This window comes from Chlorocebus sabaeus, chromosome 15, assembly GCF_047675955.1.
Source record: "Chlorocebus sabaeus isolate Y175 chromosome 15, mChlSab1.0.hap1, whole genome shotgun sequence".
Classification (NCBI taxonomy): Eukaryota; Metazoa; Chordata; class Mammalia; order Primates; family Cercopithecidae; genus Chlorocebus; species Chlorocebus sabaeus.
The window spans coordinates 73818837-73834307 of NC_132918.1; the positions used below are offsets into that span (position 1 = coordinate 73818837).

At 41.9% G+C, this 15471-nt stretch overlaps 1 protein-coding gene across 1 annotated transcript in view; it reads left to right on the forward strand.

Moving 5' to 3' along the window:
* The first annotated feature begins 7312 nt into the window (after window positions 1–7312).
* The window catches only part of LOC140708567 (uncharacterized), a 631061-nt gene continuing 622902 nt past the window's right edge, over window positions 7313–15471 (forward strand). Inside the window, exons 1-2 of the mRNA XM_073023812.1 lie at window positions 7313–7478; window positions 8348–8571. Coding sequence (XP_072879913.1) covers window positions 7316–7478; window positions 8348–8571 — 387 coding nt within the window. The 5' untranslated portion in view covers window positions 7313–7315. The remainder of the gene's footprint in view (window positions 7479–8347; window positions 8572–15471) is intronic.

The following is a 15471-nucleotide window of genomic DNA, read 5'->3' on the forward strand; positions in this document are numbered from 1 at the left end:
GCAGGATTCACTTGGGAAGCGTAACACTTCTTCCTCATATCTATTTCTTTCCATGTGTATGGAGTTCAACTAGCACAACAACCCTGGCCTCTCTCAACTCTTTCATTCCCTCTGCCCCAGGAGAGGTCTCTTGTCTGCCTAGTGAATTTTGGAAAAAATGGACTGAGTTTGCTGTCCTCCTCCTTTTTCTTTCTGGGAGCTAGCTGCCTGCAGGGCACGTGCCCACACTGTTTGTGACTGGTTGAATTTGTCTGACTGATCTTAGTGTTTATAAATAGGGAGACCATTTGCTTACAGATACAAGCTACATCCTCCAACCTAGATGTTATCAGTAATAGAGGTGATATTTTGGCCCTGGATATTCTTTGGCCTTATTTCTCTTTTTAAGAACTTGGGTTGGTTATTTATTGGGTTCCCTTTTTAAGACTCCTAAAGGATACACAGGGAGAACACTCTGGTTGCTGAGACCCCTGGAGTAAGTGGGTGTGTACTGACCTTTTTCTTTCTAGTACTCATAGTATTTTGTGGCATACCTTAAGTATCCATATTGCCGTTGTTTACAAAGCAAAGACTACCACATGCTTCATCTCTATGGTTCCACTGTCCAGCAAAGATCCCAGTAAATGTAAATGTGGAAAAAGATCCCCAGTAACCCCGTCTCTACTAAAAATACAAAATTAGCTGGGCGTGGTGGCTCATGCCTGTAATCCCAGCTACTTGGGAGGCTGAGGCAGGAGAATCACTTGAACCCGAGAGGCAGAGGTTGTGGTAAGCTGAGATCGCGCCATTGCACTCCAGCCTGGGCAACAAGAGCAAAACTTTGTCTCAAAAAAAAAAAAAGGAAAAAAAAAAATCCCCAGTATGGCAACCAGGAATCCAAGCTGAGAGGCCCAAATCAAAGGGCACAGAAATAATCAAATGCGGGAGATCATAGGAGAGGGACTGCATTTCTGAGCACCACACCTAAGCATTCAGAAGCACCAGTTGTCAGAACTAGCTCAGCAACGCTGACATGCTGCACAAGATTCAGGGAGCCGAATGGGTCAGCTCACTAAGGCAGAATTGCTCTGATATTGCTTGGGCAGAGTGTGACTGCTCTTCAAACTGAAAAGGCCTGGAAACATTTTTGGGTGACCTCAAAATTAAAGTTCAGAATCCTGGGAATTCTTATGTCCCCAAACTACATGTAAACTTTTAGTTCTCTGTTAAGAAACATGTGTGTTTGAGCAAGTAAAGGGTGGTGCATCTTCCAAACATTGCTCAAGACAACTATTAGGGTTTGTGGCTTAATTTTATTAAGATGTCAGCAAAGGTGTAGAAACACAGAACCGAGTTTGGCCCTTTTAGTTCATCACTGAAGGAGTAAATATTTTTGTCTTCTTTCATCCCCACACTGCTCCCTCCCTTTTGAGCTGGACTGATGTGGATCATGAAGAAACTTGCCTTCCGTTTTTGAGAAAATGACGTCTGAGTGAGGTGGGTCTTAAGAAGCCCTCATGAAATTCAAGATGTTTTGAATGGCGTCTGAGCTCCAGGCCAGCCTCCTGAAATCATATTATCTGAAGTCCCTTGGAGTTTCTTTCCTAAGGACAACAACAACAGTCTATTTATTGGTTTCAGTTGCTATGAAGTGACCATCCTGCAGAAGTGAGGCTGTTGCCCTTAGCTACACATTTCTTTGTGGGAATAATTTTGAATCACACAGTACCAAATCAGCAGCTGGGCAAGGCACAGACCCTGATGAAATATTTTCCTAGTGTTAGCCTCCTTTTATAAGACAGGTTGTGGCTAATTCAGCTTAGAAGTGATACACGTCCTTTTTCAATCAAAGAAAAGGGCTGACTTTATTTTAACACTATCCCCTTCCCTCTCTAGTAGGGATTTGCTTATTTTTATTCTGCCTTCCTGAGGTGTGTTAGTTAAAACAATAATCCAGATCTCCGGAAGAATTTTTTTTCCTGATCATACCCACCTTACATGATTATTGAAAGGATTATAGGGGATAATGTACAGAGCACACTTAAGCAATGATAGGCAGTGCAATTATAAATGTGGTTGTTGTTGTTATTCTTATCCCAGAGAAGAGAAAGCTTGAGGAGGCTGGTTTCTGTTTTCAAATCATGAGTGTTTTTGTTTTATCCCCTCTCCTCTCATCTCACCCCATGCCATCCCATCTCATTCCATTGGTTCCATAGATAATTAATATCCATACTGAGTGTTGAGTACATTTCTATTTTGAATTTCATTTGCTATCTTCTGGTACTGTTAACTCTATGATCTCTCTTTTATTTTGTATTTCACCTTCCATTTTGAGAGTAATCTGCAAGTTTTGATATTTACTTTCAACATAGATGCACTCAGTGTAATCAACTTTCCATTATATGCCAACAAGATGCTTGCGGTGGGGGGGATGTCTTTATGTATCCTGTACTCTGAATCCATTTGCAGTCTTTTGTCTCATTTTCTTAAAGCAGTTTCCAAATGCATTCTATGTCTGCTGATGTTTGAAAAGGCTGTAAAATTAAAGCTAGGCAATTATGAATACTATGAAAAAGGTTTTGACAACTTTTGGTGGCATTTAATTCAAGTTAAACTCCTCTCATTCAAAATAATAAGCATAATGTTACTTATTATGTAAATGAGGTGGCAAGGCAGATGTTTTTCTTCCTGGTGCATTCACTGGGGATTAATACATACAAAAGCTGAGAAGGAGGGGCTGGTGTGTAACCTGGGAACTCAAATAAGGGTTGAGCAAGAGGAAAGATGATTACTCTTGAGCTGTGCTGTTCAATAGTGGAGCCAATAACCACATAAGGCAATTTAAATTTAAATCGATTAAAATGAAATAAAATTAAAATTTAGTTTCTCAGTCATATTAGCCAATTCATTTGTTCAATAGCCACATATGGCTGGTGGCTACTTATTGAAGAGCTCAGATAAAGACCATTTCTATCACTGTAGAAAGTTCTACTGGACAGGGGTGCTAAACCTAGAAGGATTGAAACAAAGGGAAGGATGCTTGTAGATTCCTCTACAATTGGAACTTTACCCATAAGAGTTCCACAAGCTTCTCAGAATGGATGTACATCCACGAAGAGCCAAGAGATGTAACAGGTAGGATTAAGTGGCTGTTATTTTTTTTGTATATTATGGGGATACACTACAGCTGTGCTTCTCAAACTTTAAATGTATATACATATCACATGGGGATCCTAATGTGCAAACACTGATTCAGTAGGTCTGGGGTGGGGCCTGAGAGTCAGCATTCATAAACAGCTCCTAGGTGATAGTGATGAGCACCCAGGTGATGGTCTGTAAATTGCACTTTGGGTAGCAACGTGCTAAAGCCCTTAACAGCAGAGACTTGATTTACAGCAACATCCCTGAAGATGGTTAACCAATCTGACACAGAAATCTTTAATCACTGCAGGCTGGTGCCAGGGTACATCTCATAGCCACTTAAAATTGAATCATTTCAAATCAAAGTCCTGCTGGAGAAAGCAGAAGCTGCTGTCATGTTACCAAGAAGGAAAAATGGCTCATCGGAAAATACTGAATACACTAATTTGAATCTATGACAATTGGGATAGTACTCTACCTTTCTAGGCCTCCATTTTTGCAGATTAAGAACTTTTTTTAAAAAAACACTAGCATAGAAGAAACTGCTGCTCCATGGAAACACTGATTTGCATACATAAAAATTCAGTCTATAGACATCCTTCTCAACCTTGTCTGCACAATTGGAATAACCGGGGGGAACTTTTAAACATTAACATGTTAGATTTCACCCTCAGATATTTTAATTTAATTGATTGTGGGGGAGGAAATCAGTGTTTTTTGAACACTCCCCAGGTGATTCTAACATGCAGTTGCAGAGAATCTTTGATCACAGCAGTGGATCTGAAACTTAAGCATGCATCAAAATCATGCCTTGTGAAAACATGGATTGCTGGATCTCACCTCTAGAGTTTCTGATTTGGTAAATCTGGGATGGACATTAGAGTGTGCATTTTCAGCAAATTCCCAGGTGCTACTGCTGCTGGTTTGGGACTCACACTTGGAGAATCACTCACTGACTTAAAGCACTGTTTCTCAATCTTGGCTACACATTGTAATCACCTGGAGAGGTTTAAAAACTACTTGTGCTTAGATCCCACCCCAAATATTCTGATTTAATTTTTCTGGGGCCTAGTAGTCTGGGCATTGAAGATTTTAAAAAGTTTCCCACATGATTAAAACTTGAGAAACATTCATGGTAATAAAGCAAACCCATTAGGTCTGGGGACTAGAAGCACTGGCTTTACCTGAATGTTTGTTAGAAATTTAGAGTCTCAGAGCCAAACCCAGACCTGCTGAATCATCACCTGCGTTCTGACAACATTTTCCGGGTGACTTCATATACATGAAAGGTGAGAAGTACTACACTAGATAGCCTTTTAAAGTAACAATTTGTTATCTGTGTGATTTAAAGAAATTCTTGTAATAATTTTTTATAGTTCCTAGAAATTTTGGGGCACATAATTTGGTCCAAACTCACTCCAAATTATTGTAGCTGTATTAGATTGCCACTGCACAGACAAGCACTTGTCCGTTTCTGTTTGCCTTGCAACCGAAGACGTTAGTTATCCCAGCAGAAAGAAACTGTGGACTTTCAAGTCTCAAGTAGAAAGAAGGTCAAGAATAACCAAGTCTTTAAGGAACTGGTTCCACATATTTTCATGAAGTTTATTATTCAAGATTAAGTGCTTTTTAGGTTAATGCCTTTTGACTTTAGAAAACTGTATACTTTTATTACCAGAGATACAATATAGATAAATTTTTTTTTTTTTTTTTTCTTTTTTGGAGACCAAGTCTTGCTCTTGTTCCCCAGGCTGGAGTGCAATGGCGCCATCTTGGCTCACTGCAATCTCCGCCTCCCAGGTCCAAGCAATTCTCCTGCCTGGGCCACCCAGCAGCTGGGATTACAGGCGCCTGCCACCACGCGCAGCTAGTGTTTCCATTTTTTTAGTTGAGATGGGGTTTCACCATGTTGGCCAGGCTAGTCTGGAACTCCTGACCTCAGGTGATCCACCCACCTCCGCCTCCCAGAGTGCTAGGATTACAGGCATAAGCCACCATGCCGGCCGATAAATTCTTATTTTATGAAACTTTTCATTATGCATCACTAAGATCCTGGAGGGTGAGAGGTCGTGGGGAATATAATGTCTTAAAAAAAATATTTCTAAATTGTGATTTCCTAGTAAGCCTTTCTTGGTAGTATTTCAGGGAAATAATGAGTGCCCATAGATGATTATAATGTAGAAAGACTAACCACGTGATGTGCCAGAGCACTGGCTCTTAAGCTTAAATGTTGTAGGAATCACTTGCTGAATGTAGATTCTGCTTCAGTAGGTCTAGGGTAGGGCCCAAAACTTTGCATTTCTAACAAACTCCCAGATGTTGGGAAGATTCTGGTTCACGGATCATACTCAGTAGCAAGGAGTTAGAGTGACTACTCTGCCAGGACACCTTTTTGTAAAGTCCCATTTCAGTGACTCAAAAAATCAAGAGGTCTGGTATAAATAGGAAGAAGGGTGATGTTGTTGAAAGTGCTGATTTACTAATTTAAATCATTTGGGAAGAGAAAGTCAAAGGTCAAAATTATTCACAGACCTATCATTAATGGAAAGTTAATTGAGAAATGAAGAGTCATTTAAGGCAACTGCAAAATAGTAACACAAATACCTCAGATGACTAGTAGGGCAAAATTTTCAAAATGTTGCAAGCTGTCTGCATGCTTGAAGTAGCAATTTACATGCATAATTAGGTGCAATCAACAGTTTAGAAATGTAATATATTTTCCGAGTCCATATTTACTTGTGACAGATGCTTAAAAAAACTACATCCCCCAAAAATAGAGGGGCAGAAGGAGAAATATTTGCATTTAACAATGAGAGTCTTTAAAAGGACATGTCTAAATTTAGAACAAATTTAATTGAAGTATTGTATCTTTATTTTGATGTAATCTTCATTTAAGCCTTGAAAGAAGTTCACAAACATATTTTGGAAGTAGCAAGCATGGAAGAATAATAACTTACCAGTCAGCTATTCCTGCTGCTGTCTGAACTGACGTATGATTTTTATTGCTACACTGTAGAAAAACAAAACAAAAAAAAATCTGACACATTCAAACCTTTATTGCACAAAATATTATTGACTTTCTTCCTGTCTTCAGAAGGGGTTTCATTCTCTAAAGAGACCAAATATCTTTTAGGAAATTTAAATAAAGGTAATTTAAATTGGTAGCTTCTTTTTTGTAAATCAAGGTCTTCAGATGAACACTCAGTGTGAACTTGTATCATCTTACTGTTCTCAGTATAACAATGCTAGGTGCTCACTATGCACTAAGACCCTCTGCTAAGCACATTACACATAATCTGATTTACCATTATAAACCTTCTCTAATGATTGTTGGTTTATTACCAGGTACTGGGGAGGAGCCCACTCTATTTTCAACAATTCCCAATTGAGAAAATGAACTTGAAATCTGATTTTTAGAAAATGTGAAGAAAAAGAGAATGGGTAATTTGGTCCCTAAACTTTTTCTTCTTTTTCAAAAGCTTGTTCACATTGCATTACCCAGATTGGCTGTCTACACTGATGAAAGTGGCAATTAATTTCTGTCATACATGCAGAGTCAGATTAAAAGATAGCAATGAGGAATACAACCTAATGATGTGTTCTTGTGTAACTGCACCTATGGGGCAGTGTGTAAAATGTTGTGTTTAAGTTAATGCAAAGCATTTATGGGATGAGCAATGCAATTTTCCAGTTTCATCAAGCAAGTGTGATCTGTGATATATGTTAGGGGGAAAAAAGCCATCCTCTGCTAAGAAACGCATGAATAGTTCATTAATCTGCTGATCCATTTGGGAGCATTATGGAACTCAAAGCCCAGAACAATGGGCTCTATTTAATATTGAACAGGTTCTTGATAACCCGCCATTTCTCTCCAGAGTCGCTTGAAGGTCCCTCCTGGACGTGCAGAGTTGCAGTGGCAGTTCCCGTGAAGTTGTAAGCTACTACCCAGGATCAAGTGGTGTTAAACTGAGAAGTCATCCTGATCACCTGACTAGTGGTGAACCCCGATTTAAGAATTTCCAAGTCTACCCTCGCCATCTCTAAATGTACAGACGCACCGCACTCCTTGCCCTGGGGTCACCACCGAAGCCTCCTGGTGGAGCCCTGCCCTGCTGAGGACGCTCTTCCAGCACAGAACTCACCACCAAAAAGAGACGGCGCCCAGCTGGCGCCCGCCCCGGGCACATTGCAGTAAATGCCTGGCAGCGACTTCTCGCTTCTCCTTCCTCCTACCCCATCGACCCTCTGCTGCCGACCTTTACGCCAAACTCCGGCGCGCCGCAAGACTCGCGTCCTCGCTGTCCCCGAGGGGCCCCACCCCTTCCCGGTTCTAACCTGCGACCTGGCCAGAGGCAAGGGTAGGTCGACTTCCTGCCCGGAATTTGCCGTTGGCTTCTCCTTCTCTACTCCAGTTCTCTAGTGCAGGGCTGTGCGGCGCGGAGCCGCCAGCGGCAGAACAGACCCCGGAGCGGAGCTCTGGGATACACACGCGCAGCGCGGAGGGACTGACCCCGGAGGCGCGCTCGACCGGGGGAGGGAGGGGACCAGGGCCAGAGCGGAGGCGAGGGTCACCTGGGGTTGGGGGTGGGCGCACCAGCTCTCCGCACGCTCCTCTCTTTCTAGTCCTCGCCGCCACCACCTCGCACAGGTCGGAGATCCCTCCTTTCCTTGGCTCCTTTGCGTTGGGGAGGGGATAAGGCTGAGGGGTCGGCGCCTGGTCAGCGGGCGGGGACAGTAGATTTCACTTGCACCTGACAGTCCCTATTCTTGCCAGTTTAGCCGGGCAAATCCTGGCGACCAGGTTTGTTCTTCCAGCAACTTTGTTCAGAAGGTTGGTAGGGAGGGGAAACGCCGAGGGGCCCCAAGAGACGCCGGAGCGTGGGCCGGGCTGGAGAGCAAGTCCCCAAGCGGCCCTGAGGCTGGGAGCGCGGCTGGGAGGCGCCGCCGCCGCCGGGATGCGCTCTGCTTAGCGGGACTGCCAGGGGCGCCTGAAGGCCAGCGCTCCAAGGACACGCGGCCACCCGCTCCTCGCGCTCCCCGGCCCAGACGCCGCCAGGGCCGGAGCCGAGCAGGCGAGCGGAGCTGCGGGGAGCGCGGGTGAAGGGTGGCAGGAGGGAGGGCGCGCGGGAGGCGGCCCCTCCTCGGCGAGCCATGCGTGCCACGGGCAGCTGAGGAGCTGCCGGGCGCCGCTGCCAAGTCTCCACTCCGCTTTTGTCTTGCCCTCCAGTGAATGGGAAGATGGAGATGGATGTTGAGGGAGTTTCTCCGCGCCCGGAGCCCATCCCCCGCTCCCAGGGGGCCGGCGGAGCCTGCCAGGCGCCGCCACAGCCGCCCCAGCCCCAGCCGCCGCCGCAGCAGCTGGCTCAGGATGAACTGCCCGGCGAGAGTGCAGGCGCTGAGGACAGCGACGATCCCGAGACGAGACCCAACGGCGAGAAAGGAGAGAGCAAGGTAGGTCCACAGTGTTGGCGCTGTGCTACCTTTTGAACAAAACCAAGGAGTTGCTGTCGTGGCTGTCACTTTAACCCCTCCGCTCCCCAACCCTCTTCCCTCGTTTGTGTGGGGGTGGGGGTGGCAGATGTGAAGAAGGCTTAAGATTTAAGGGAATCCATGGGCGATAGTGACTTTCTGAACTGGAGGGTATGTGTAGAAGTCTGTCCTGGTTTCAGTGTTCAGCGGTGTGTGCAGAGAAAAGTCTGCTGGTACATGCGGTGTGATGCTCTGGGCGAGCACAGCACCTCAGTAAAGCAGTGATGAGACCTTTGCTTGCCCTCGCAGTTTAACTGAGGCTTATTTGGATGATATAGGTCTAGGAGAAACAGTTCTTTAGGAGCTGCCAAGTGGCTTCTGAGACTCCTTGGAGGGTGGTGACATCAACCTAAAGAAAACAATGGGAGCAAAGTTTGGCTCATTTGCAGAATGGAGTGCCCTGCTTAACCCTGCTCTAAGCTGGAGGTCCTCCTCTTGACCTGGCATCCTCCTTCTAGGAGGGCAGAGATCAAGTGCCTGGCAGCAGATGAGCCCTCCAAATCCTTTGCAGCCCTGCTGTGTCATTGTAGACCAGGGGATAGCTGCTACTTGCTGTGGAAAGAGGAGTTCTTCAGGTAATTTGATTCTAGTAAGAAATGGCTTGAATGTTATTTTCTGGTGCTGATGTCTCTTCCGCTGAGAAAATTGTAAAGTAGGGGAAATGGCATAGAAAATACTGCCTTGGTAGTATTAGTAGGGTGTGTTTATTACAGCTTTGTCTCTGAGCAGTCTTCCTTCACACACTCGGAGTTTAGTTTTGTAGAAGCTAATGTTGCTTTGTTTTATCTGTATAAAGTGTACACTGTATATTTGTTAATATATTTTGAAACTGGCTGGTAATATTGGGGAAAAGTTGGTTCAACAAATCAGACTATTGGAAGCAAATGAGCCAGTCAATCTACTTTCTCACTTCTGCTCACTTAAGGAAGTGTGCAGGAAAATGGGCATTTCTGCTAGTTAGAAAGGAATTGTGTGTCATGAAGTGCCCCTTAATGGAGATTGCCTTGGTTTCTGTTAGAGCTTTCCTAAGATACTAGTGGATTAAATAAATACTGGAAACATGTCGGGATCACATTGAATTGCTGTTCTGTGTTTGGAGACAGGCTCATTTAACAAGTTCAGATTTGCAAATGTTCAGAATTGTTTTGCATTTTGAAACTGAGCTAAGAATCAAAATTGTTGTTTATCTTCCAAAATCAATATTGTTATTTAAATGGAAGTTTACCAAGGAACTAGAATTTGAACACACTCTAGATGCGACCGGGGTGCCTTACAAATGCATACAAGATTTACATTGTGAAAACTATGATGAATTTTAATATTCTGATATCCTCAGCTTTCCAGTCGCTCTTGATTTCATGAATATTTAATTCTGTCATGACTGCATATTTACTACTTTAAATGACTGTCTGCGCTCAGTTTTATGAAATAACCATAACTGAGCATCAATTACCTAATTGAACTTTAAGCCTCTTTTGCAAAATAGGTGTGGAGAATAATTAAAATATACAGCCAGTACTGCCATTTCCATATTGTTGATTCATATGCCCTGAGCATGAGAAATTCCTGCCATCAGCAAAAATCTGTGCTTATTTGTTTCCCTTTGATGCACCATGCAGACTGTCTAACGTTCTACCAGTTGTGAGGAATAAGGAAGGCAATGCACTAGAAATATTACAGCAGGTTAAAAGAGGACTGAAAGCGGGTTGATTACATTTAGTTAATTAGCATGTTCAGATAATTGAGTATTCTGATGATGCGATTTGCTTCGTGTTTGTCTGCGATTTCTTGAGGTGGAAACAAAATACTACTTTTTTTCCCTCCAGGTGTTTGTCTTAAAAAATTATGTTGCATCCTTCTCTTAACCTAGACAGCAGCTGTGTTAACCCTTTGCTTGCCTCTGATACTGTCCTACTGGTTCTTTTGAGTCTGAGGATGGTTGCTGTGTTTCAGACTTTAATAAGTGTTCTTGTCTTTGATGGATACTAAGGCAAGTTATAAATTGATTTTTCTTAGAAAATTCATATTTCATTAGTAGGAAGTCCTTTGGATGTCTGACCAAATTATTCTATTAAAATATAAATAGAAGACAAACTGGTATAAAGTGAAATGGGGTTGTATCAAGCTGTTTGGGGTGAGGTGGAGGAGTTTATCACAGTATGGTTTTCAAACAGTAATATACAAACATAATGTACCAGATGATTATGTTTTCTTTTCATTAATGAGAGCAATAAAATACAAATTTCAAAAACTGAATTATTGACTTTAACTTTACCTTAAGGGTATTATAAATAAGATGTGAGTGGATATACCCCTTGAAAATAAAGTATCAGGGGCTAATGGCATTTTTTTTTTAAGACTCTGATTTAGGGCCATGATTTATTCTCATATGAATTTGTCTCAGTTGTCTTATTGGAAAAGAAATCAGAGCTTAGCGCCAGATCAGCTTGTCTCCTAGATTTCAGGTTCGTGGTCATATGTCCTCAGAAAGTCTATGAAATAGGAAGAGAGGTTAGAAAACTGGATCAGTCAAGGGATTTTTTACGCCTGAGTTTCATGATGTGACTGGTGCTTTCTGTCCTAGAATAATGTTTCCTGATTCCTCTCCAGCAAATACTCTTCAAAGAAATATTAAAGCAGCTGCATATTATATTGCTTTGATTCCATGAATTGGGGAGGAAACAGACCTGAAATAGACCATCTATTCTTCCTCTGTGCTTTAAGGCAGGTTTATATTAAACCCTTACAAAAAGCAGCCTCTTCTCTTTGCAATGACATCCAAAGATAATATTGTAATCACCTTTGGTGACCTAGTGAGATATTTCCTTCTAGTCTTAGCAAAGAAGATTAAATGCTCATGGTCCTTAAGTAAGAGACCTTCAAATTCTTGAAAGTGCTCTTGATTCTGGGTTTGATCATCCTCAGAACTTTCTTAGAAAGTTTTTTGCAGGCTCTAAATATTTCATCCTTTCATTGCTTTTTAAAATTCTTCTGAAATGCTTTGGTTATACCAAATAACTCTTGGATAGGTGTTTCTGAAACTTTCTTTGGAAAAGTTAAAGAAAAGTTTCTTGTGTCGAGGACCTACACTCCAGTGTCTTATTCCTTCTGTATTATAAAGTTACTTATGCAAATGTGGAAATTCTTCCCCTGATCTGATCCTAAATGCTAAATAAAAATGATTATTGGCTTCCTTCAGGTTCATCTCATTCATGAATATATGAATGGTGCTTTCTGTCCTCCCTTTTACTTCCTTCCTCACACCCTACACCAGCTTCACCTCCCCTCTGCCAATACTATTTACTACAGTGTTTTATATAGAAGATATGTTTATGGCTCAGATGTAAAGCATTGTGATCAAACTCTCTTTTTTGCTCAACTCTGATTAAATCCTTGGTTTGCAAGATGTGTTATTCCCATGGCTTTGGATTAGAGGAACTCTGTACTGTTGCTACCAATGATACATCATTGATGAAAATGACTCAATTCTCACTTCAAGTGCATTCCATCAGTAACGCTGTTCTAACAGTCATTCTTTAGGAGCATACTGTAGGGACTCTTATCAAGAATGTCATTACATTTTTGAAAGCCTTTTATTTTGGAAATAAATTTACATTTATAAAAGAGATGCAAAGATATATCCTTTGCCCAGTCTCCTCTAATATTAACATCCTACATAATCAAGGTATGTCTATTACAATAAAGAGATGAACATTTGTACGAAACTACTAGTTAACTTGTGTAGTAAAACTTTTTTTGAGTGAATGTATAACATATAGTTGCTTTCCATTCTATTCTTTCAGTCTTTAAGGTGGTCTTTATACCTGAAAGGCTCTGTGAGAGGGTATTTCAGAGTCAAATTTAAGTTCTGTGTGACTCTCTCTCCCTTTTATCTGTTGAGTAGGAGCAGCTTGCAAAGTACAAATTTGGAGGTCCCTGAAGTTCTGCATCAACTGCAGTGAGCCCTGGGGGAGTTACAGCTTTGGCAAAGCTCTTGAGTGCTGTTAACTTGTGAGGAATAATGGTCTTCCTTTTTTGTTTTAACGTGAAAAACATTCCTGCTCCAGGTAAGACAGGGTTTGTCAGTACACAGAGGACAGCAAAGTCTCAAGTGGCAGGCAGAGGATAAAAGGAAATGGATAAATTCAAGGTAGTTCACTTTGATGCCTAACCCTTGGGTGATCGTTTCTGGCATGAAATCTAATGGAAGCCTTTTTGGTTTTACATTGTATATTAGCCAGGTGAACTCTGACTTCCGGCACAGAAGCAGAAACGTTTCCACAATAGGTAGGATGTCAATGTGATTAAAACTGTTGACTGTGAAATAAAAAAGACCCCAGTTTGATCCTGGCTTTGTCTTTTATTAGCTCTTGACCTTAGACAAGGTCTTAACCTTTCCAAAACTTAACCCTTTTATCTGTCAAATAGGAATAATTATAGTGCTAACCATCTATGGTTATTATATAGCTCAAATGAGATAAAATGTATAGAGTTTTTGATTCAGTGCTTCACAGGTAATGACTGCTCAGTAATAGTGAATAAATTGTATGAGTTGGGGCTTCAAGTCACCCTCAATTTTTCAGTTTGCCAGAAGGTTCTGGGACTGGAAATGACACAGACATACTTTTCTACAGTCAAACCAAGTTGGTGCTCATCCACCTGGTTTTGCCCTGTGGTCCTTAAGATGCTCTCAGGTCCTGGTAGGCAGAAGGTTAGAAAACAGTTATCCTGACTTGTCAATAGTCTGCTCTTTTCTCATCAGGAAAGCCAAGGAAGAGCAGGATGAAAAGTCCCTATATCCTACCCCAGGCCCCAGAAATATGCCTAAGACCCTAGTGAAGAAAATGGATTGCTCTGCTTTTGCACATTATATTTATGGCTTTTCAGGAAGATTAGGTGGCAAATTTTAAGACTCACAAAATGATTGAGTTAAAAAGTTGTATCTGTTAGGGCTCTTTGGTTTCAGGAAACAGAAACTGACTTTACTTTGAGCAAAATATTATATTGTAAAATTTTAAGGTAATTACAGAAATCAAAGAGAAAATGACAAAGCTAGTTTTGGGGAAATGCTGACACAAGAGTTGCTCAGATTTAAGTAGTAGAAAGTACTGAAAGGTTTCTTAAGGGCACTGACATAAGAAAAATAAATCCCAGCCATTTTTCGCCTTTATGCCACTCTGCTCAAGACATGGATTTTTTGGGAAGGTTATCTAACTGGCCTCTCTTGCGTCAGATAGCTGCTTCTTGGCCAGGGTAAGGTGGGAATCCTCAATGTAGTGTCCTTCAAATTGTATCTTTTGGACGGGGTATAATTCCTGGGGGGGGGAAAAAAATCATGGTGCTGTTATCAGACCAAAGACAATAGATATTAGTTGCCAAAATAACCATTATCACTGCTTTCCTAGATAGAGAGAGGCACAGAGAAAGAACGAGAAAGAGAATGAGAAAAAAGGAGAGGGAGAAACAGACACATATTTAGACAAGAATCTGGAACATTTTGTAGCATTGTATTCCTACCATTTTAAAAGAAAGAATACAGAGGAAAGTATGGAATCTATCACGTACTTATGCACAGGAAGAAGGGCAGAGAACTTGATCCTTATTTATTTATTTATTTATTTAGACAGAGCCTCACTCTGTTGCCCAGGCTGGAGTGCAGTGGCACGATCTTGGCTCACTGCAACCTCCGCCTCCTGGGTTCACACCATTCTCCTGCCTCAGTCTCTTGAGTAGCTGGGATTACAGGCACGCGCCACCACCCCGGCTAATTTTTGTGGTTTTAGTAGAGACGAGGTTTCACTATGTTGGTCAGGCTGGTCTCAAACTCCTGACCTTGTGATCTGCCCACCTCGGCCTCCTAAAGTGTTGGGATTACAGGCGTGAACCACTGCACCTAGCCGATCCGTATTTTTATATGCAAAATAAGACTCCTAGAATTAGAAAACTGGATTGGAATGCATATCCCACTGGGTCTCATCTACCTAATCTCCCTTCTTTATTTTTACATGGGAGAAAATTGAGGTCCCATAAGTGATTTGCCCAAAGGCAGAGCTGGCACTTGAATACCTTTTAACCTGGAACATGCATCCAGGTGACATAAGTCAAAGTCTTAGGAAACTCTAATCTTCTCTGAGTTGTTATATGGTGACATGAAACATTTGGAGTCTGCTTTAGAATTTCAGAATTCTTAGTTTCTCAACTTAGAAAATGAGATCAGCAGCACACATCTCCTGAACAGATAATCTGACAATGGGTGCAGCTGGGCCCTGATGTTTTAAAATACAGACCTTTCATCGTACTCCTGTCCTTTAGAATAAAATATATTAAGAATTTTTGTCTGCCTGTAAATTAAGGCAAATTGATTGATTGCTCAAATTGCTAAAGCTTTTTCTTTGACCTTTGAATTTACATGTCCAGATGTTTCCGTCCTCACATTTTGACCTTGTACCTACTGAGGAAGTCCTGTAGGTGGTGGAATGATGGACAATGTTAGTTTCTGATTTTTGGGTGGCAAGTGTTGGAAGTAAGCAGTTCATTCCTGGGCACACATTCTTCTGGCACCTACCATGCCTGGCACGTAGGAGGTGCTCAATAAATAGTGGTTATGTTGAATTCTGCATTGATGCATTCCGTCAACACATATTAGCTGGAACTGCAAAGTTAAAGAAGTTAAAACTCCTCCACAGTTCAGTGGAGATCATAATGCTATAAGAGGGTGAGGGCCATGAAAGAGATGAGAATAAGAGGTTTTGCAGAGAGCGGCTCAACTGCCCTCCCTGAATGGAGGCTGCATGGAAAGGAGCCATTTCACCAGGTTTAAGA